Source organism: Hippocampus guttulatus, chromosome 13 (genome assembly GCF_054856545.1).
Source record: "Hippocampus guttulatus isolate MCC_2025c chromosome 13, RoL_Hgut_1.0, whole genome shotgun sequence".
Lineage (NCBI taxonomy): Eukaryota > Metazoa > Chordata > Actinopteri > Syngnathiformes > Syngnathidae > Hippocampus > Hippocampus guttulatus.
Genome location: NC_141273.1, coordinates 1,488,292 through 1,510,360, shown reverse-complemented (window position 1 = coordinate 1,510,360; position 22,069 = coordinate 1,488,292). Strand labels below are relative to the sequence as shown.

General features: G+C 44.6%; 1 protein-coding gene across 5 annotated transcripts; it reads right to left on the bottom strand.

Annotated features, from left to right (window-relative positions):
• Positions 1 to 944: 944 nt before the first annotated feature.
• On the bottom strand, positions 945 to 20,378 carry sertad4 (SERTA domain containing 4). Of its 5 annotated transcripts, XM_086127817.1 has the most exons (5): positions 20,002 to 20,118; positions 10,709 to 11,854; positions 4,465 to 4,637; positions 3,971 to 4,086; positions 945 to 2,363 (listed from the first exon to the last, which is right to left on the bottom strand). In XM_086127817.1, exons 2-5 carry the CDS (start codon positions 11,095 to 11,097, stop codon positions 1,542 to 1,544), a joined length of 1,500 nt encoding a protein of 499 aa, XP_085983943.1. In that variant the 5' UTR covers positions 11,098 to 11,854; positions 20,002 to 20,118; the 3' UTR covers positions 945 to 1,541. The 5 variants fall into 5 exon arrangements, with proteins under 5 accessions (XP_085983943.1, XP_085983945.1, XP_085983946.1 ...); XM_086127819.1 differs by lacking the exon at positions 10,709 to 11,854 and having other exon boundaries at positions 20,002 to 20,378; XM_086127820.1 differs by lacking the exon at positions 10,709 to 11,854 and having other exon boundaries at positions 4,525 to 4,637; positions 20,002 to 20,378.
• Positions 20,379 to 22,069: the final 1,691 nt, after the last annotated feature.

The following is a 22,069-nucleotide window of genomic DNA, read 5'->3' as shown; positions in this document are numbered from 1 at the left end:
AATTCCACCCACACGTGAAAGAAGTCACAGCATTCAACAAAATGCCAGTGTCAAGTCTTTTAGGAACAATTACATGAACACATAAAATACATGAAGCGTAAAAACTCTAAGGCACTTAGATTTATGTTTTAACATTGCCAATGCTTAAGATTGTTGTCTGTATAATATAAAGAAGACACGATGGTGTCTCTCTTGGAGGTTGAAGTAACAGAATACTGTACATCATTTCATGTAACCCCCCCCAAAAAAAAAGTCAAGTTTTGGAATGCTACATAGTATTCGGAACACAATCATAAACAGATACTCTTGTTTAGGGTCCTGAAGTAAGACGATTGCACCAATGCAAGGCTTCATTTGTACTATGTTATGGAGAACAAAAAGAGTCTTGGAGACAATGCAATACTCAACAGGGGTGATCGCACGGCAACATTTGTTCCGGAGCTGCGCCGATGCTACCCCAGTAGAGCGGTCACACGTGCAAAGTTACACCTGTGTAGCCCCTGAAAACAGCTTACTCCGGAGCAAGGGGAGGTGGTTTAAAAATGTGCTCCGGAGCAAATGCTCGTTTGCGGGGCAGCACCGATGTAAAATGGTACGTGGGAACGCTACAATTTGCTCCGGAGCAAATGCTCGTTTGCGGGGGTGAGTAGCCTCGCTACGCATGAGAAGAGTTGATTACATACGGCGACAATGCGTTGCTTTCGTGCTCTGTTGTACTTCTGTCATGTGTTTGTTTAATAACGACACAAGACATGATGGCTGGCAATAACAGTAGCAAGCGGCACCTTGCCTCTTGGGTTATACCATCTCAACTAGAACGGGGGGGGGGGGGGGGGGGATAGTCCCCAAACATCATCTTTCCTTTTGTAGGAGACTGGACCATCTCGGAGTTGTTTGTGTAGTTTGTTCCTTTGTTGTGTGTTCACAACCCCCCCCCCCCCCCACCCCCCATAGAATTTATTTTGTGATTTCCTCTCTTGATTTTCTGTTTGGCGCATTACGTATTTGCTTTTCTGAGTGTCATTGAAGTCATCGTTGATTTACGTTTTCGGGGGCGGTCATTGAACGCCTCTCGAGCAGAAGGCACGGAGACAGAGAAGGAGAAGGGCGTGCCTGTACAATAGTTGCTTGAGTTGTGTATGTTTTAAAAAGAACCAACACGACAGCTCTTTGTTTTCTATCGTTTTGCTCCGCTGAAAGACACTGCCGTGTGACCGCCGTGTGGGGCTGCACCGGTGCTACGCCGGAGTTAACACGCTCAGCGGCTTTGCACGTGTGACCGCTCCACAAAATTTGCTCCGGTGTAAAATATATCGCAACAAATTCATCGGTGCAGCACCGGAGCATATGTGTGCCGTGTGAACACCCCTAATTTTAGTTGACTTAAAATTTAAACAAACGTCACGCTACCAAATGTATGGTCAGTCTCCTCTTTCTTTCATCATGAAATATCAGTTCGCTTGGCATTACCAATAAAGTACTACGAAAGAAGTTGTCATGTCTGCGTTTATAGTCTCCAAGACTTGTATGGAACCCAATTGTCATTGTCTGTGACCCAAACGCTGCCGACAGTGACGCTTGAGGAGTTCTTCAGGATCAGAATCCCACTCACGAGGTGGGATGCCGCGGGCCTCCTCTTCTAGCTCAACCTCCTCCTGCTCTTCCGCACGATCTGACAGGCAGTTATCTGCTTGCGTGCCGCTGTGAGCGGGGCGTCGCACGGTTCTTGTCCGATTTGTCTGCCTTGACGTCACTCCAAGCCAGTCGGTAGAAGGTCCCGCATGTCTCCTTTCTCCAACCTCTTCCTCCTCCTCTTCCTCTTCCTCAATTTCATCCTCTTCCTCTTCTTCTTCTTCATCCTCATCATCAGGCCCTTCTATGACAGTCAGTCCTAACTTAGGACGGCTAGCTATTTGAAAAGAGGACGAGTGCGGCGTGGGCAATTCTGTATCGTACATGGAGAAAGGGAGATGAAGGTAGTGTCCTGCAGCTGCCGCTGCAGCATAGATGCAGCAACATGTCTGGGCGCAGTCATCGCCGAGGTCCCCTTGTCCTGCACGGACAATTCGGAACCGCTTACGAAAGGGTGGTCCGACTTGGGGCGCTAAGCACATCTGTGTGGGTACGGATCTGTTGAGTCCCTGTTGTGTGGAGTTCAAGGTTGGGGGTAAGAAACCGGTAAAAACCGGGTTGGGAGAGAAGCACCATTCAGTGCTCTGGAGCAGAATGTCAGTTCGTAAACGCCGGAGGAGGTTGTTAACAAGAACAGAGCGTCGCAGGAAAACCTCAGGGTCATCAATGAAGCGCATTTTCTCCAGCGAGAGACGCAGAACGTGGGCCCGTTCCTCCAAAACCGGGGCCACCTGAGGCACAGTTGGCAATCGGGGAAAGATCATTAGTTAAAAAAAAAAAAAAAAAAACGGATTTGAAAGTCACACAAAAATGAAATGCTTTAGTTGTTCACTTGATAGTTTTACATCAGAGATGGGCAACTGGTGGCTTAAGGGCCATCACACTCTGCGTATCCCCTTGATTAATTTTCCATGCAAAAAAAAGAAAAAAGATTTAAAAAATTTTTCACAAACCCCAAAATAATTGTGAAAACACTGATAAACATTCAATTTACGTCGAAACCCCAAAAAATCTTGAAAAGAAAAAAACCCCAACATACGACGGCTTTTGAAATATCACAAATCGCCACTACAACACTCTTAAATTGTCCTTAGGTATGAGTGTGAGCGCGAGTGGTTGTTCGTCTCTGTGTGCTCTGCGATGGGCTGGCAACCGGTTCAGGGTGTCCCCCGCCCACTACCCGAGGACAGCTGGGATAGGCTCCGGCACGCCCCGCGACCCTTATGAGGATAAAAGGGATCGGAAAATGGATGGATGGATACTTATGATGAAGTCCTTAATCTCCTGAAGTGCGAGTGGCATCCCACTTCCGACCCCAATGAAATACCCTCGGTATGTGGTTAAAGGAATTTATTTACATCACCCTTAATCGCAGAAAAGGCTCAAAGGGCTTCACATTCCCACAGCTGCCAAATATTAACGACATGCACGGGAGGGCAACGAAAAACTCCAAACAACTCAACCCATCAGGGGAAAATAAGAAACTTGTGAAGGGGCCACAGGATGGGGAAAATCCCCCTTGAGCCAACATTCAAGCTTGTATGTCCATTCTGCCTGAAATCTGAAATGTTCCTTTTCTCCTTTCCTCTTTCATCTTGACACACCACAGCCACATTCACCAGAAAGCACATAAAGAGCAACGTTTAGCTTGGTCCGCGACAGCGTAACTACTCTCAAAGTGCATCGCAAAGTACGCCGGGGAAGCGTGCAGCCGCACCTGCCGCCGCAATATGAACATCGACACCGCTGCGAACGCTGAATTGTACGTCGACGTCGGTTGCCACACTGGACGTGGAAAAGTCGAGCAATCGGTCGAGATGCCACGTTCATTTGCTATGTAGCGATGTAGCAAAAGAACACATAATTGGGGGTGGAATGCGACCTTCAAGTGCCCACTCCGTAGGGGCCAAATTTATATTAACCGCGAGTGGAGATCTTCTTGCGGTGACTTATGAAAATAAGTTTGCGTGAGTCTATCACCTGCATGGACTCCAGCGAATCCATTTATGCTTCCGCCATGTAGGCCAAGCGCAGAATTTAAAAGGAATGAAAAGGAGCCGCTTCCATTGGCTGGGAAGAAAGTCAGCAGTGTTAACTCCCACAACGGCGCAAAACACCAGTTTCTAACTGTGTGTGTCTACGAAAATACCGGAAAAAAATTAAACAAAACAACCCCCCCCCCCCCCCCAAAAAAAACAAAACAAAAGAATACTCCATCCATGCCCACATTGAGACCGTGCTTTGCATTACACTTGCACTGGGCATGGAAATGATGCCCTCTATGTTGTTTTGATAACTGAATCAATCATGAAAGTCGAAAATATCATCCGATACTTACAGTTTGGCAGTACGTCCTGAAACTGAATGAAGCTTCATCATCATCGACCAACTTCCTCTTGAAGTATGCAATTCTTGACAATGACACATGGTCAGGAAGTCGTCGAAAGGGAGGTTCTAGAAAAAAAAACAAAAACAGAATTGTTCCGAGAATCATGATATACTTGTAGGAATGTGGTCAGTTTACAGTGAAGTGTAAATAAGTTGAATCAACAGACACTGGAATTGGGACACAACAGTGGCTGATTGCATAATCAATACAATAATCGATTCCAAAATGAGTTTGTGACTTGAGTGTAGCGCCAAACTAATAATTTTCTTGTCATTCAAAATTCAAAGAGTGACTTGGCTTAAAAAGCAAAACAAAACCACATTTGGATCTTTTCATTGACAAAAAGCAAACATCATAAATCATTCTCATCGGGGACAAGTTGGCATGGCAACGGTGAGGTTAAAAAAGGGACAATATAAACAAACAGCAGTGGATGTGTTTACCCGGTTTCGATCTGTGTTCCGTGTGGCCTGGCGAGGCGGTGTTTGACAGGCGGGTCTTACTGCAGCGCTCCGTTTTCCAGATCGGTTGGTGAGTTGGGAGGGGAGTTTCTCCCTCTGGCTCAAAGAAAGGATTCATGGACAAGACGAGGGTCATCTCTTTTACTGATTTGGATCTAGAAAGACAATAACATGTTATCAGTTGTCAGGCTGATACCAACCCTGTTAATGAGCAGTCCATTCTTTCATGTGATGATTTTTTTTTTTTTTAAAGTAGTGAGTATTGTTGTGGGAGTACATTCCAAACATGCTTTTTATACACACTATGGAGACAATATAAGGAACATTTATTTTAAAATTTCGAATTTAGTATTGATGGATTCATTGCCAAGGGGTGGCAACTGAGGGTCAAAGCATCTGCTAAGGGAGGCAGCTGCCACCTCTGTAAAACTGCCTGTACCACCCGTGGTACAGTAACAAGTGGGGGCATTGATGACGGTATCACCAGAGTCACCCCACAGAAACCCCCCTCGTCATTAATTGGTGAGAAAATTTGCGAAATGCTTGACTGCAATTTGGACACTGAAATGGGTCCCACACTTGGAATTGTCAAGAGAAGCTGTGAGAAGAGTGAGTGATACGTGCGATTGAAATACAAACCGTCTGGTGGAAATATTTGAGCGCTTTTGTGACACCGTCTTGCCTTATTTTAATGTCCTCTTCCGATTAGGATGACCTATGAAATAATCCATGACTTGTATTTTGGGTTTCAGAGATGTCCTCAAATCGCATACCTTTCGATACTAGGGACTGGTTTTTGAATTTTACAACAGAATAACATTTTGAGAGGCATGTGTTCCAAAAAGAGGCGCTTGTGTCGATTCCCTTTTATGTCGGGAAGGGGAGAACTGAATTGAATGTGAAATTGGAGACAGTATGTCCTTTTGATCACGGTGAATGTCAGTGATTTGATTTATGGATGAGTCCTCCCCTTCATGTACAATGCAAAGCCAGCTGTTCCAAACACCAGCAGCTGGACTTTCTTGTCACTAGCGCCCCCCCCCCCCCCCCCACTCAAAGCTGCTTCACTTTGATTCCCTCTCCAGATACTCTCAAGTACAACCCTCCATGACAGACCCAAGCTGAGGTGACACCATCCTCACTCCTGCTGGGCGAGCAGATTAAAGTGTCCGCTTCAATAAGCTCCCCACTTGGCATGACTGAACAGCTTTAAGTGCGCATATTCCTCGCAAGCATGTGATCACTTGTGAGCCGTACCAAGAGTCAATGAAGCAGTACGGTCGAATATTTGGAAGACACATTCATTGTTACACTTCATGAGCAAATTGATATGCGCAACAGAAATGGGAACGGTTAATTAATTACGTCACATACCTTTTGATTTTGATCACAACAACGTGCGGTTGTTAAGTAAGTCTTCAAGCGTTGTTGGCATAACGGATTTCGGAAGTGTTTACTGAATGAAGAAATCAACAGTGAAGCGCGGCGAAATCTCTATCTTCCTTCATTTTCTGCTCAAATTCACTCGGCTCGAATCTCATTTCAAGAGACGTTGTCATGCCGTATTTCAACACAAAAAAAAAATGGTATGTGCTGCAGTCAGGGCTGGACTGGCCATCTGGCGTTCAAGGCAGATGAGCGGCGGGCCGGCGTCTTTTGGGGCCAATACCATGCTATTTAATAATTATTTTCCTGCATGTTACCCCAAGAGACTATTTAGACAGAATTTAGAGGGAGCAACCCAAAGTTCTGCCATTTGACATTTCTACCTATTAAGGCTAAAAGGGGCTGTCCGTCCATTGACAGGAAGACTTTTAGCGCCTGTAGTACTATATTCTACATCAGTGGTGGGCAAACTACGGCCCGCGGGCCGAATCCGACCCGTTGGTCTTTTTAACCCGGCCCGCCGAAGGTCAATCCACAATTAAGGTTCGATGTGAATGATTGCATTCATTTCAATTGGACTTGTAATGACCGTCATTTCACCGCCAGGTGGCGCATTGACTTGAAGTTGCAGAACACGGGGGAGGGGGGGATCTTTTCGACCACCTAGGACCTCTGTATCGCTCTACTTCTACTGGTCTGATCACAACCCATCTGCAGCGATGCACAGGCTAAAAGAGGTCATCAACAACACTTATGTCGTTTAAAAAAAGTATATTAATACCGTACTTTCATGCTGTTGTTCTGTTGATGTTTGATATGGACTGTCAACAAATGCAGTTTTTTTTTTAATGTACCATAGCTCGTGCTGACCTGGCCCTTCTGTCAAATTTTAAAAGGCAATGCGGCCCCCGAGCCAAAAAGTTTGCCCACCCCTGTTCTACATCATGTTTGAACAGACACTCTTGGTGCTTGGTGAAACGAGGCACTTACTGGCGTACACTGGGGTATGGGGTTTTTTGGGGGGGGGGGGCATTTTGCCAACCCATTTGGAGGAAACTTGTGTGACGCAATCACTTTGCCTTTGAATGAATCACTACATGAAGTGCAGAGTACTTGAAATCAACATTTCTTTTGTTGACACAGCGATCCCTTACTTATCGCGGTTAATGCGGACCGGGACCCTGCCGCGGTAAGTGAAAAACCGCGATGGAGCGTTGCCCCCCCTCCCCCCCAATAATTTTCATGTAAGTGTATGTGGGTACCAGCATGTTTAAAATATGTGAACAGTATTTGTGCTTTACATATTTGAGACAAAGACTAAAACAGTACGTGTATTTACTTAAATCCTTAATTATAAAACCTTATACAGTTATTAACATTCATCAGCATTGCCTTCTGAGAGAGACGAAGAGACTTGTGTTCCTCTCACTTTACGCCGCTCCGACAGTGTCGCTGCCTTTAGCCTCCAGCTAGATGCTGGCCAGCTATCTCCGTGCAGCCGATGTGTTTATGATAAGACAATTCATCGGTATGAAGGAGGAGGAGGTGAAGAGAGACGTGCTGCTTTTTTCGGACAAGCCCAATCACCCCCCTCTCTTTCTCTCTCGCTCGCGCTCACTTTCTTTTTCACTCGCTCACTCCCTTTCGTGATAGCTTCTGCGCCCCCCCCCCCCCACACACACACGTAGCAAACACAACGGCATGAAGAGACGCTGATGAGAGAGTACACGGCCGACTTGATGCTGATCAGCGTCAACCACGTGACGAGACACAAGGGAAGGTGCTGCGCGGCGCATCGAGCCAATCAGAACCTCTCAGTCATTCTGCATTTTTTTTTCTGAATACAGTAATTTGGGAGGGAAAAAAAACGCAATGTAGTGAAGCCACGATAAATGAGGCAATATAGTGAGGGATCACTGTATTTGTTTATGAGCGAAAAGAGTGTGTGACTGCTTGTTTAGGAAGTACAAGAATCCTATCAAATGTACAAGACAGATAGATAATACTGCAATATGTGCAATAAAACACTGTATTTCGGAACTTATCCGTAAATCACATGTAGCGCAATGGAGGCATGGCCTTCTTTGAGTGTCACTGGCATTTCAAGACTCATGCGGCATCTGCATACTCGGAACAGAACTGGTTTGGTGCCTTTGACCAGCGGCCTGTATGCTGGCATTAACATAACAGTGGAGTGGTCTGAGGCCCCCGGGTGGGGTGGGCTTTGTAAGGTCCCTTTTCCAAGCAAGCATCCTACTTACTATTCGGATGCTTCCAATAGTTTTGTGTGGATGACAGAGAGGCAGCCCGGTAGGCCAGTGGTTAGCGTCTCGACCTTACAGTGCAGAATTACCGGGTTTGATTCCACCTCCGTGTGTGGAGTTTGCATGTTCTCCCGGGGCCCGTGTGGGTTTTCTCTGGGTGCTCCAGTTTCCTCCCACATTCCAAGAACATGTCACTTTCATATCAGCTGGAAATACACCGTGCTATAATGCAGTGGCGGATGCTGGTCTGTCAGCTAGGGGAAGCTCAATTTTGGCCGACGTCATAAAATGTGTCCGTTTATATAAACGTGAATTCTACTCTCTGTTCCTTTTCAAGAAAATTATCTGTAATACCAACAAGGCGTCTTTTCCAGGAACTTAACTAGTGTCCTACAACTATAGCAACTACAATAAAACCCACCAGTAATCCATCCATTTTCCGAACCGCTTGATCCTCATTAGGGTCGCGGGGGGTGCTGGAGCCTATCCCAGCCGTCTTCGGGCAGTAGGCGGGGGACACCCTGAACCGGTTGCCAGCCAATCGCAGGGCACACAGAGACGAACAACCATCCACGCTCACACCTAGGGACAATTTAGAGCGTTCAATCAGCCTGCCATGCATGTTTTTGGAATGTGGGAGGAAACCGGAGCACCCGGAGAAAACCCACGCAGGCCCGGGGAGAACATGCAAACTCCACACAGGGAGGCCGGTGCTGGAATCGAACCTGGTACCTCTGCACTGTGACCACCAGTAATAAAAGATTAATTTGTCGCTTATCGTTTTCAACAAAGAGAGTGTCGCTAAGATGATTAGAAGTAGTCTCCAGTTCAATTTAGAACAGAATGAGAATTGAAGGTGCTCCCACAGATGCCTACACTAAAAGATCGGTGATTGGCTCATTTTGATGTCAATCAAACTGGAACACAGGCTCAGACAGATCATCCAATCCGATGCAGAAAACTGAGCGTCCGGCACCCGCCCACCGCCATCCAGTCCCAGAGACGCCGAGCGTCCGTGGGCGGGATCAAAAAACAGCTTGTATCCAATGACTCGTCTCTGTTCAACGCATTGGGACCCCTACGCTCCGCGTCCGGGCAGTAGACGCTCAGCGGACGCTTAGCGTCCGCCGTTTAAAGCACAGCGAAGCTGCGGGAATGAATGAGAAGGGAGTCGCGTCGTAACCAGTAAGAAGAAGCCGATTCGGAACAAAACTTGAGCACGTTGTAGCGCATATTTAGTCAATGACATGTACACACAATGAAATTTACATTCATATATTTGATCACTTATTCTTTGACATTTTAGGGGAAGCTGAGCTTCCCTTGCAGTCCGAGAGCAATCGCCACTGCTATAATGATTTATTAGAGATCTGTCTAAAAAAGTTCACCCAAAAGCGATTTATTTTTCAGTTACAGTGGGGCCGAACATACTATGTATGTTTCGGTTTATCAAAACGCGACCTCTCAGGGCACGACGCCGGATCCCTTGGCCCTGGTGCTGTAACTCCCCAAGCCCTCCCGGGCCCACATGTCCCACTTGGGTCGGTGAGGCCGAGACTGTCCGTCCTCATTGCGCTCACACAGAAACGCCGGACATCTGATTACTAAAGTGGACGTGCAGCAGTGTTGATTCACTAGTGTGTCTTTCCAGACAGATGCCGACGGGATTTAGTCGCTTGCCTGGCTCATTACTCCTGTGCCCTCCTGTCCCATTTGCTACTCATCACGTCCCTTAGAGGATGTAGTACTAACTTCCTAGTCCACATAGAGATAAAATTACGGTGCTTTGTCATTTATCGCATCACACAACTGAAATGTCATATTTGTTATTGGATTCAAACCGTAGACTTCTGTTGAAGAACCTCCCCACCCCCACCCCAAACCCCCCACCAAGGACCTCCCTTTGGGGCAATTATGTCAATGCCATTGAGTGTTGCAGCCATGGTTAATTAGCATCTTTTACCCTGTGCGTTTCCCTCCAGAGCCCCCCCCCCCCCGCAGCTATTTTCTTCTCCATCACCTCCTTCACTGCCGCTGTTGCTACATTTGCTCGGGCACAAAGAAACAAGCATGCCATCGCTCCCTCTGTCCTCCGTAGGGACCTTCATCTTGACATCCCCCCCGCCCCCCTCCTCCTTTACTATCTCTTTCTTCCCCTTGGCCTCTCTTTTTTCACTCCATCTGCCTCACATTCTTTCAACAGCAGTCACAATTGACAGCTTACCAAACAATGCAGCGGTAGAAAAACAACAACAAAAAGAATACAGACTGAGCAGCTTCCTTGCATGTACTGTACAGCCATATGTGTTATTCGAGGATCATGCGGAGGGTAGCGGCAGAGACGGTGTGAGCAATTATCGGGGCATGTGTGCCAGAGAGGGAGAAAAAAAAAAAAAAAAAAAAGGATAGTTGATGAAGAATTGCAGCACGAGCAGAGAAGTGTCTCAGAATGTGATATGACTGTGAGTGGGGGCTGGATGTGTGAGCTTGTGTGTCCCCATGTCTGAGGGGGGGGGGGGGAAACTTGTGCCAGCGAAAGCATATGTGATGTGTGAGTAGAAGAGACACTGCTTCACCTATGTTCAGTCAGAGCTCCTGCTGGCTTCATCCCTCTTATCTCTTGACTCACAGCTCCTCTACATCTGTCAGAGTCTATATTGCATTCTTTCACAGGACTCTTTGATGACGAGAAGTTAATTGCAGTGCCAGGGCGACAAGAGAATCTGCGGGAGAGAGTCTTGATTGAGAACGATAGAGAATAGAGGAGAAACAGAGGGAGGGCATGGGCGGGCGACGGATGGATGGAATGAGTCAGGAAGGGAACGAGAAGTGCTGTAGGGAGCCTCGTCATGAGTGGAGACAAGTCACCCGCGGCGATGATTTCTGCTATTGTGATTGACTTCTTCCCTCCGGCACTGAGACAGAGAGCACACAATGCATGCGCGGCTTTAGTGGAGAGGAACATTTTGTTGGGGAGTCAACCAAGGTCAATTGAGATGCTCAGTCAACACACAAAAGTCTCATTCTGGTTTCAAATGATCGATATTTGGGTATGCCCAATATACTCAGGATCAGAATTCCCGTCGGCCGGAGGAAAACTAGCAGTTGAATTTCAGATATTTTAGAACGATATCAGCTCATTTGTGGTTCGGGATGTACGGTACATTCAAATCCCGTGGAAGTTGTGACATTAGCCAATCCAATACAGTCACTTAACCAAATATCGCCACTAAGATGGTACTTGTGCATAATTTGGGAACCTCAAAGATAAGTGGCTTTTAAAAAGTGATTTAAAAATTATTACTCCTCAATCTCCTAAATAAAACCGTAAGTTATTAAATAACTCTTACATGACATATGTAGTCATAGATGTGCCATAATTCATATTAAAAAGGGATGGCGGTGTGATTATTATGTGTATTATTACTACCTGAAAATAACACTGGTCAACAACAATTCATTTTTCTTGTTGCTTTTTTTGAGTTTGACCTAAAAAAAACCTCATATAATACAAATTTTTACCACGTGTTGTAAATTATAGCTTACGTTTCAGAAAAAGAATTTCCACCGGAAAATCCTACTGGACCCACCACATCCTGCCCACCACCTTTTCAGGATCAGGATCGACGTAATGGGCACCCCTGCCCTACACACTAGAAAGACAATGTCTTCGGCCGGCCTCGGGAAGGCCTCAGGATCCCCCCCCAAATAGGACAAAGTGCCTGGGGAAAGGAAAAACTGAATTCAGGGCCTCTCTGCTAATGCTGCTGCCCTTGTGAGCCTACCCCGGGTAAGTGAAAGAAAATGGGTAGAAGGATTGGGAAGTTAAAAAATTGGTTATCAACTTCCAAAAGCTATTGTATTCTTCGTCGGCTAACCACTGCTACCGAGAACCGCTTTACATCTGTGTTTCACGGAGTGAATCAACTTCCGGCACCTGGTATTATAGTCCAAGACATGACATATATTCTTCTGGATTTTTTTTTGTTTCTTGGTTCCAGCAACAGTTCTCACTTGGATTAAGGTGCGGGATTGCATTGCCCGCTGCAGAACATTAATCTTGTTCTGTCAAGAATGAAAATTTTCCTCTCTGACTGCTGTGTTGAAGTCGTTGTCCTGCTGAAACACACTAGGGCAAGGGCACTTCCTCTTCAGCATAAGGCAACAATGCGGTCAAGCTGCTCTATGATCTCTGGTATGCAATCTATAAGCCGAGAATTCAGTGTCTGAGGTCACCTGACAAACCATCTGCAGCCCCTTGACGATCATCTTGTTTTCATCAGTCCACAAAGTGTTGCATTATTTCTCTTCAGGACAGACAGTGTTTCGTTTGGCATACTAAAACCACTTCAGCTCATGTTGTTTTTTAATAGTGGGACTTTCTTGCCAAAGTCTTGGCTTCATAGGCACTGGTGTCGGCATCTTTAAGAAATGTAGAGGAATTGTGGGATGAAGTCAATTTACTCTCAGTTGGAATACCAGTTCACAGGTGCCAAAAGTTGGTCAACTTCATGTTCCACAGATGTGAAGCAATTCTCAAGAGTTGTCAGAAAGTGTATGAGTTCAGTGATACACAGAAAAGCATTTTTTTTTTTTAGTCAGTAGAGTGGTACCTCTACTTACAAACGTCTCTGCATACGAAATTTTCAAGTTACGAAACACATCAACAGGAAAATATAGCCTCTCGTTACAAAAGAAATGTCAAGATACGAAAGGTAAAAATACAGTGCGGGCTGCAACTTGGAGCTCCGCGTTTCCTGAACGCAGCATACTTATAGCGACAAATACTTGATTAGCGATTAATCACAATTCAACGCTAGAATCTAGCGATAAATAAGAATTAAATTTCTCAGCCTTACTTTGAACGGCATCGTACGAGTTTAACTCAGAACTTTGTCGTGTGTATGTTTATTTTTGATGTCAATTGTAGACATTTGTTTATTTATTTACTTTAAACGATGATCTTGCAGGTCGCCATGATCATTTCCTCGTTTATGAGTTCACGCGTCGTTCATCTGTTCCATGAATCGGCTTTTGTCTCGCGCGTAATGAAAAACATCCAGAGAAAAACTGCTGCATAAGCCAAACATTGTTGAACCTTCCATTTGTCCGAATATTTGAGGAAGTATAAAACATGCCTCTAATAAACTTTGAGATCTGTAAAGTATTTTCCACCGCAGCCTCAGAAATGCTAATTGTTTCAGCATGTGTGTGTGTGTGTGAGAAGAACCAGTCTCTGCATGTGTTCAGTGTTTATTCCCCGTTCTCTTCTTTTTGCTAAGCGTTTCCGAGCCTTAGGGAAACAGATATCAGCAAACACCGATCATCGTCTGTGGTTTTCACTTCAAATTTGTTCCAAGTCCACCCAAGAGGGTCATAGCACAGAAACACATTCACACGGCGCACATACTGTATGTATGCACGCACCCGCACATGAAAACAGTGCTATGTGTCAGTTGTTCATCAGTTGCTTTCATAAACAAATAAATTGTGGGAAAAAGGAGACGGCAGAGAACGTTTCTTTCATACCATTTGATATTGTGATCAATTGCCAAGGTACACAAGCAGTGAATCGGAAATCAGGAACAGATTATGATAAAACAGATGCATGTCCAGCCACAAACACCTTGATGTATTTGCAACTACAAATAAAAATATGAGTTTGGCTTCCAGTAGACTTTTCACAGATCAAATCGAGTGGATTGAAATCTGTTTTTTTTTTTTTTTTTTTACATTTTATGCAAAATCACTCATGTCAATTTGCGCAATCTATCAATGACATCATTCATCGGATCAGCGAAATAAGTGTGTGAGTTTTATTTCTATTGGATGCCTTTTTGAAAGAAACAAGCACACATTGAGTAAGTAGTTGTTTTTGTGAATTGCTGATTAGGCTTATGTCCTAGTGTGTGTATGTGTGCGTGAATGTGTGTGTGTGTGTGTGTGAATGTGTGTTGTGTGTGTGAATATGTCGTATTTTCAAACTATAGTGGTGCCTCTACTTACGAAATTAATTGGTTCTGGAAGAAATTTCTTCACAAGAAAATTTTGTAAGTAAAGATGCATTTTCCATACAAATGCCCTAATTTGTTCCAAGCCCACCCCCAAAAAAAATTCAGACATAATTTTTGTTTTACTAAAGCATAAAAATGCATCAAAATATGTAACAAATACATGTTACAATGAGATACTTGCATGATAAATGAGAGGTGTGCATAATGTAAAAAACAAAGAAAAGAGTAAAGAATAAAAATGATGGTCATAGTCACAACTTGGTGTCCTATACGTCAATCGCGATCGACCCGGAGCCAGCGGACTGGTCCCAAGTCGAGCACAAACGTTGGGAGGAGGAAAAAAACGTGTCCGTGTCTTTCGATTCCCTTCATGTTCGGTGACGTTCCAGCAGTCGCTCATCTCGGCGTGTGTGCGTGCTGCTTGCGTACGCGCACGTGTGCGCGTGTATATGCTCGCACGTGCGCGATCGGGTCGGTCGCGGGAGCTCCGTCGCTTCAAAAGTCGATCTTTGGTCAAATACGTAGCAAGCTGACCCAAGTAGTAAGTAAACCACTGCAGCTCATGTGTGTGTGATGTGGCTCTTTGCAGTAACACAGTAAAAAAAATTGGCTCTTAGTCTCTGACTGGTTGGCCACCCCTGATCTACACGCATAGACTCAAATGGTAGAGGTCCCTCTTAGCCAATGGGATGCCAGGAAGATGCTCGGGAGTAGCCAATGGCAGAGCAGCTATAAGTATGCTGCGTTCAGGAAACTCGCAGCTGCGACTAGAAATCCGTACTGTATTTTTACCTTTCGTATCTTGAGATTTCTTTCGTAACAAGAGGCAACATTTTCCCGTTGAGACGTTTCGTAACTTGAACGTTTCGTATGAAGAGACGTTCGTAAGTAGAGGTACCACTGTACTTGGAATTATTCCCTCAGAGAAAGTTATTGATTGATAGGTGACTGAAAGTGCAGATCAGTATTTTATCTCGTATGCAGTAATGGACTGGGAAATATTACAGGGAGAATTTGTAGTTGATGTCGTGCATTGAGGGGGGGGGGGATCATACACAAGAGCGTTGCAGTAATCCTGGCAAGATGTGACGAGGCTTTGAACAAAGGACGGCATCACTGTGAGAGGTCAGGAATGAAATGGGGCCAATTGGTGTTGAAGAAATAAAAGCACACTGACCGGGTGATGTTGTTTACAGGTGCTTGAAAGGAGAGTGGGCTTTCAAGAATGACACCCAGACTCTTAACTTGAGGGGAGGGGGAGACTTGAGGAGTTATCAAGAGTAATGGAAAAAAATAATTGGCTTGTGTGAACTCGGTACCTATCAGTAGGATTTCCATTTGATCTTTATTGAGTTATCAGAGGCGGCCCGGTAATCCAGTGGTTAGCACGTCGGCTTCACAGTGCAGAGGTACGGGGTTCGATTCCAGCTCCGGCCTCCCTGTGTGGAGTTTGCATGTTCTCCCCCCGGGCCTGCGTGGGTTTTCTCCGGCTTCTCCGGTTTCCTCCCACGTTCCAAAAACATGCATGGCAGGCTGTTTGGACGCTCTAAATTGTCCCTGGGTGTGAGTGTGGGCGTGGATGGTTGTTCGTCTCTGTGTGCCCTGCGATTGGCTGGCAACTGATTCAGGGTGTCCCCCGCCTACTGCCCGGAGACGGCTAGGATGGGCTCCAGCACCCCCCGCGACCCTAGTGAGGATCAAGCGGTTCGGAAAATGGATGGATGGATGAGTTATCAGAAGTTGGATCAGAACCAATGTTTGAGTTAAGAGAAGCAGTAAGAAAAGTAGGAAGGAAGAAGAGTGGCAGAGAGTTTAGTGTAAAGGTAGAGCTGAGTGTCATCCATATTAAAGTAAAAATGTCAATTCAATTAACAGAAAATATTATCAATTCGTAAGATGTAAGTGATCAAAAAGAGGAGGCCCGAGAAAAGCTTTAGTGAATACATGCTTGGTCAGTCGTACCCCAGCAGAAATGACCACCTCCGGAGATGACACACGCGAATGAGCCAAAGCATTGTTGAAAAATGGGGCTGGAATGCCGTTCAAGCAACAAAATGCTCAAGAACTGCCACAGACCTCTCGACACACGTGTGTCAATGTGTGCGTGCATTTGTGTTGGACCAAATCTAAGTGATCCATCTCCGCAGTGAGAAAATAAGTGGGCGTCAACTCGAAGAGCTGCCTGCGGTTGCACTGACAGGGGCCTGACAGCAAGCATCGCAGCTCTGTGATCGCACAGCAGACACTTTAAAATCTCACTGGAGGAATCTTAGTTTGATGGCATCTACTTCCACACCCACATAGGAAGAGGAAAACACAATCTTGGTGTGATATGACACAGTGCCTTGCGAAAATATTGATTCAGATATTTAAATGATTCTGCATGGATAAAACGCACACACACGCACACACACACACACACACACACACACACAAACTTGGATGCTACTGTGCTTATCAAATACACCAAAGACATATAAGGCACAATAAAGGAGGTAAACAGGCACAAATGAGATTACGTGCCAGGCCGATTTAGCGACAGGTAATGGTAACGTTAGTGCACATCCATTGGGAGCATCAGGAGGACTTCAATTTAACCAATGCCACTCACCCTCTCTCTTCAAAAACTGTCATAAAGATCATTTTATATACCAGGGGTGGGCAAACTTTTTGGCTGGGGGGCCGCATTGACTTTTAAAATTTGACAGAAGGGCCAGGTCAGCACGAGCTATGGTACATTAAAAAAAACTGCCTTTGTTGACAGTCCATATCAAACATCAACAGAACAAAAGCATGAAAGTACGGTATTAATATACTTTTTTTAAATGACAAAAGTGTTGTTGATGACCTATTTTAGCCTGTGCATCGCTGCAGATGGGTTGTGATCAGACCAGTAGAAGTAGAGCGATACAGAGGTACTGGGTGGTCGAAAAGATTGCCCTGCCCCCCGTGTTCTGCAACTTCAAGTCAATGCGCCACCTGGCGTTGAAATGCCTGTCATTACAAGTCCAATTGAAATGAATGCAATCATTCACATCGAACCTTAATTGTGGACCGACCTTTGGCGGGCCGGATTAAAAAGACCGACGGGCCGGATTCGGCCCGCGGGCCGTAGTTTGCTCACCATTGTTATATACAGTATATATATTACACACACATACATGTACACACACACACATCGTATTTTCCGGTGTATAAGTCACCGTTTTTTTTTTTCATAGATTGGCCGGGGGTGCGATTTTTGTGTGTAATTATAAACCCATTATATCATTTCACGTTATTTTCACATTACACCGCAAAGGAGGTGCTCCAGGACTGTGTTGATACTTTCCACATTGGCGGTAACTGGCAAAAACAACCGACGATGACTCTGACATAAGCGATGTAGAAGAGGAAGCACCGCATCTTCTACCGCCGGACACAGAGGATGAAGATTTCATTGGATTTAGTCCTTTGAAATGAAACTGATGGTTTGGTCAACTTGTTAGCATGTTCTTCATGGTGCGAATTAGACTCAAGAAGCGATTTATAATCTTGACGGTCATCCATGAGGTTGGTGGGTCAGGAAAAAAATCCATCCATCCATTTTCTGATCCGCTTATCCTCACAAGGGTCGCGGGGCAGCCTATCCTGGTCGTCTTTGGGCAGTAGGCGGGGGACACCCTGAACCGGTTGCCAGCCTATCACAGGGCAGACAATCACGAACAACCATCCCCACTCACACTCAACAGACGATTTAGAGTGATCCGTGAACCTGCCACTAATGTTTGTGGAATGTGGGAGGAAACTGGATGACCCAGAGAAAACCCACGCAGGCACGGGGAGAGCATGCAAACTGCACACAGGGAGGCCGGAGCCTGAATCGAACCCCGCACCACTGCACTGTGAGGCTGACACGCTAACCACTCGCCCACTGGGCCGCCCAGGAAAAAAAAAAAAAGGACCAAAAGACAACCTCTGGTCCTGATCTGAGAACCACACTGACATTTTTATACGCATCCCTGACTAGAACTACTTTGGTGTGTAATTCTTCATTCGGATGTTTGTGTTTTGACCGACTAATTTCATCGAAATCTTTCATTAAGACACAAGTAAACTGTTAATTAGCAGGTGTGTTTGTGTGTGTGTAATTCTGTCTCTTTTAATGGTGTCTGTGTATAATTTTGTCTCCTTTTAATGGTAGGATCAATGCAGAATTTCATGGAGCAAAAGGTTCAGACCTAACAAGCAGCCCATTTTGTGCCTTTGAGCTCCGCAAAGGCATATTCGTGATGGGAAAGAAACTCCCCTCCAATTTCTTCAGATGAAATCATACAGTACAGTACTAAATCATGAGTGCATTTGTTTGCTCAGGGCCATTTATTTGTACTGTAAAATATGTCAATATGTACACCTGCTCTTTCCATTTTTTTTAATTTTTATTTTTTGCAAGTGCAAAACACAAATGGTCAAATGGTTTAGGTATGTACAGCCCAAGTCGTGTTAATGCTATGCCCCTCCCTATTTCTGCCGAAAGGCCGTCCTTCAAACATGCATCGACTCTTTCAGCGTGCACTGAATGTCTGCTAAGGGCCCTGATTTGAAACGCCGCTCCAGATGTGAGTCGCAGTGTCCCGCTGAGAGAGATGAATGGCTTGCGGTGCTGCCGGCTACCTACAGGTTCACTGTCTTAATGAGCAGAAGAATCTGCTGAGAGCAAGATAGGATTGATAGCATCACACGATAACAAGAGGGAGGGAAACAGAAAGAGCTTGTGATAAAAAAAAATAAAATAAAATGGAGGTGCGCTGAACTCTGGCTGGCGGCGAAGACAAGTCTGGCGCTCACCTTGAACAATTACTGTCAGGAAGCCACCATGCTGCCAAGGCAGGACACTTCCTTCTGTCGAAACCTTCTCCGCTATGCTATGTTCTTCATTAACTCAATGAGTCACAATTTTTTTTTCTCCGTCCGAGGGGACTAAAAGTTCTGAGAATTGATAAAAGGTGTTAACGGGGTTCCCACTCTTCCATTTGCTTTTTATTTATGGACCTTTTAATGACTTTTGTGGACCAATTTAGCCATTTTTTACAGCTGCTGATGTAATGTTCATTGTTAATGCATAGTTTTCAAACATTTACCCTTGAATCATTATACTTTTGAGTTTCAGAATTCTTGATTATCAATATCAGTCAAAATAGAAAAATGGGTTCCCATGATGAACGTTTACGGAACCCAAAATTAGTTACCGTGGTTTCCCATTGGGTAATCCGACGGAACCGAAAAAAACCGGTTACCGTGAATTTCTGAAATCCTCAGGCCTGCTACTGAATTATTTACATTTTTGCAGCATTTGTTTATAATTGTATGTATATAAACATGTCATATTTTGAGGAATATATCACTTTTCGGAGAGCAAAATGATTTAGCAAATTGGGCTAACGAATCCTACAGAAGTTACAATGAGGACCTTAAAACGATCGACCTCAAGCGACACTGGACAGTGAAATGTTGTCAACAAATAAATTGCACTAAACCTAAACCAGTCTGTCACGTCACAGTACTTATTAACTGACCTGATTCACACTGCAGATCATTTGACAGGTGAAGACGTGGACACAGTTTAGCACGCCAAAAGAAACAACCCCAGTCGACAGCAATGTCCATTTTTGACAGAGATTGCTGGCGGTGCTTCAAAGAAATCCTCAAATATGTCAGTAACGCTATTATTTGTATAATTAGACCGTAGTCCGAAAAACAATTTAAACATGTAAACACGAGGGCAACTTTAATTTCAAGATCTATAACAGCAATGACAGCTTCGTAACTGACATTAAATGTCCTGCGAGATCGTAGCCTAAATTATTTTGGCTTACCTGAGTTGAATTCCTTTTGATATTTGCCTCCACGCTTGTCTTTCAGATGAACACAAAATCCTTGCGCAGCAATAAAACGCTCCCAAAAAAAGGGGGGGGGGGGGTGTAACCGTTGTTTCAAGTGTAAACTGCAAGCAGTAACGACAATGCACTGGCGTGCGTTTCCAAACACGAACAGTCAAGAGAATCCTCACGCGCCGTCCACTGTGGCCAAAAGGTGTTTTCCGTTTCCTCAACGAGGGAGGAAAAAAAAATGTCATTAATTAGTCATTGCGTCCACAGAGCTTTACCGAGACAAGCAAAGGCGCGTGTGCTGCTGTCGTCTCGGCTCTTGTGAATATGTGCAGAAGAGAAAAACAACACTAGCGTCGCAGTCGCATCCCTTCAAGTCAACTGCTGCTCTGAAGCGTTCGAGGACCGCTCGTAATTTGCCAAACTTGTCAGCTGGGAGTCCCAAAGAAACAAAGCTGACATGTTTTTTTGTTTGTTGTTTTGATCATTTATTTACAAATTCGGTACTATAAAATATAGTACCGTATTTATTTAATCCGGATCTGTTTTATTTTGTTCATATTATTTGTACTTCCTTTATTTCCGGTAACAAGCGAAGGTATTCTAGCACTTTTTTTTCATTATGGGTACGATTGTAAGGATGTGGCCGACAAAAACAGGGGAGGGAACAAGCCCCTCTCATCTGTTCTGCATTTCCTCCTCGATTCCGCAAGCAGCCACTGAATCTTATTTTCCAGCATTTCTTCCCTCAAGCGCTTTGTTCTGTGTTGAGCTGTGGAATGTGCGGCATGAAAAAAAAAACCCTTGTGATTTTGGGTTCTCTTTCCGTTTACCACGAACACGCAGGTGATTGTGAATGCCATTTTTTTGGGCCACAATCACATCACAAAGACTCGTCTTGAACAGAAAAAGTCCATGTGGTCACACACTGACCTTGTGATACGTTCACAGATTTTGATGTACATCAAGATAAACGATAAAGCATTCGAAAGGGCGCATTCAGAAACACAGTGTCAAGAGACATATTTCCAAGCACTATATTGACCCTTAATCTTATGTAATATCTATTTGTACATCGACTAATCATAAGATTTAAGATGAATTATCCTCCATGTAAATCGGTCGACAATTGTACATTCATAAATATGCGGGGTATATTTCACATACCTGTCAACTCATACGGTTTAGCCATAGTTCATACGGATTTTGTGGTGAATATTACAATCATACGGATTCTGAAAATTTTCGTTCCCCCCCCCCCCCCCCCCTCCCCACCCCAGAATGGTGCTAGTTCATTTCCAAAGTAAATATGAATGGATGCTGTAACTTCGAGCCGATGGGTCAGCATTTGGAGTTGGTGAAAAAAGTAACGCAGGAATACAACTCTGAACACAGTAATGCCACTAAGTAGAATGATGATTAGACATTAACCAGACATTGTATTATGGAGATCTACAATATATAATATCATTGAAAATTTCGTTGGTTTTTTTCTGCCGTTATTTTGACATATAAAATGCTTTGGTATGTTATAAGGATTGTTTTGGTAGTTTATACAGGTTGGCGCTCCGAAAATTTGACAGGTATGATTTCAACGGTTTAGTAGAGTCACGCAATCGGACTTTTCTGTACATTTTTGATTTCAACAGAAAAAGTTGTGGCAGAAGCTCCTTGATGACGTTTTTAATGAACCAACGCTAACAAACGAAATGCTGTAAATTAACGTGTCTGCTCCACCTGTTGGTTGCTCGGCGGTGATGCGGTGTACAGCATCGCGCGAAAATGAATTCCGACTTTTTCATCCTCACATTTTGAAATTGCCCCGCACTTCGTTGCCGTTGCCCGCAGTAGTGGACTTCCGAGCAGTGCACAAGTTGCACTTTCTAATGTCGCTGAGCAGAAAACATGGCAAAGTCTGATGAAAACAGCCGTCACACAAGGTTTTTTTAACCCTCGATTTTATCACAAATAACTCAAACTTGAAAAAAAAATACAAATGACATCAAAAAGTACAGACAAAGTACATTTCTAGGTGCAGTAAATAAAGTACATCAAC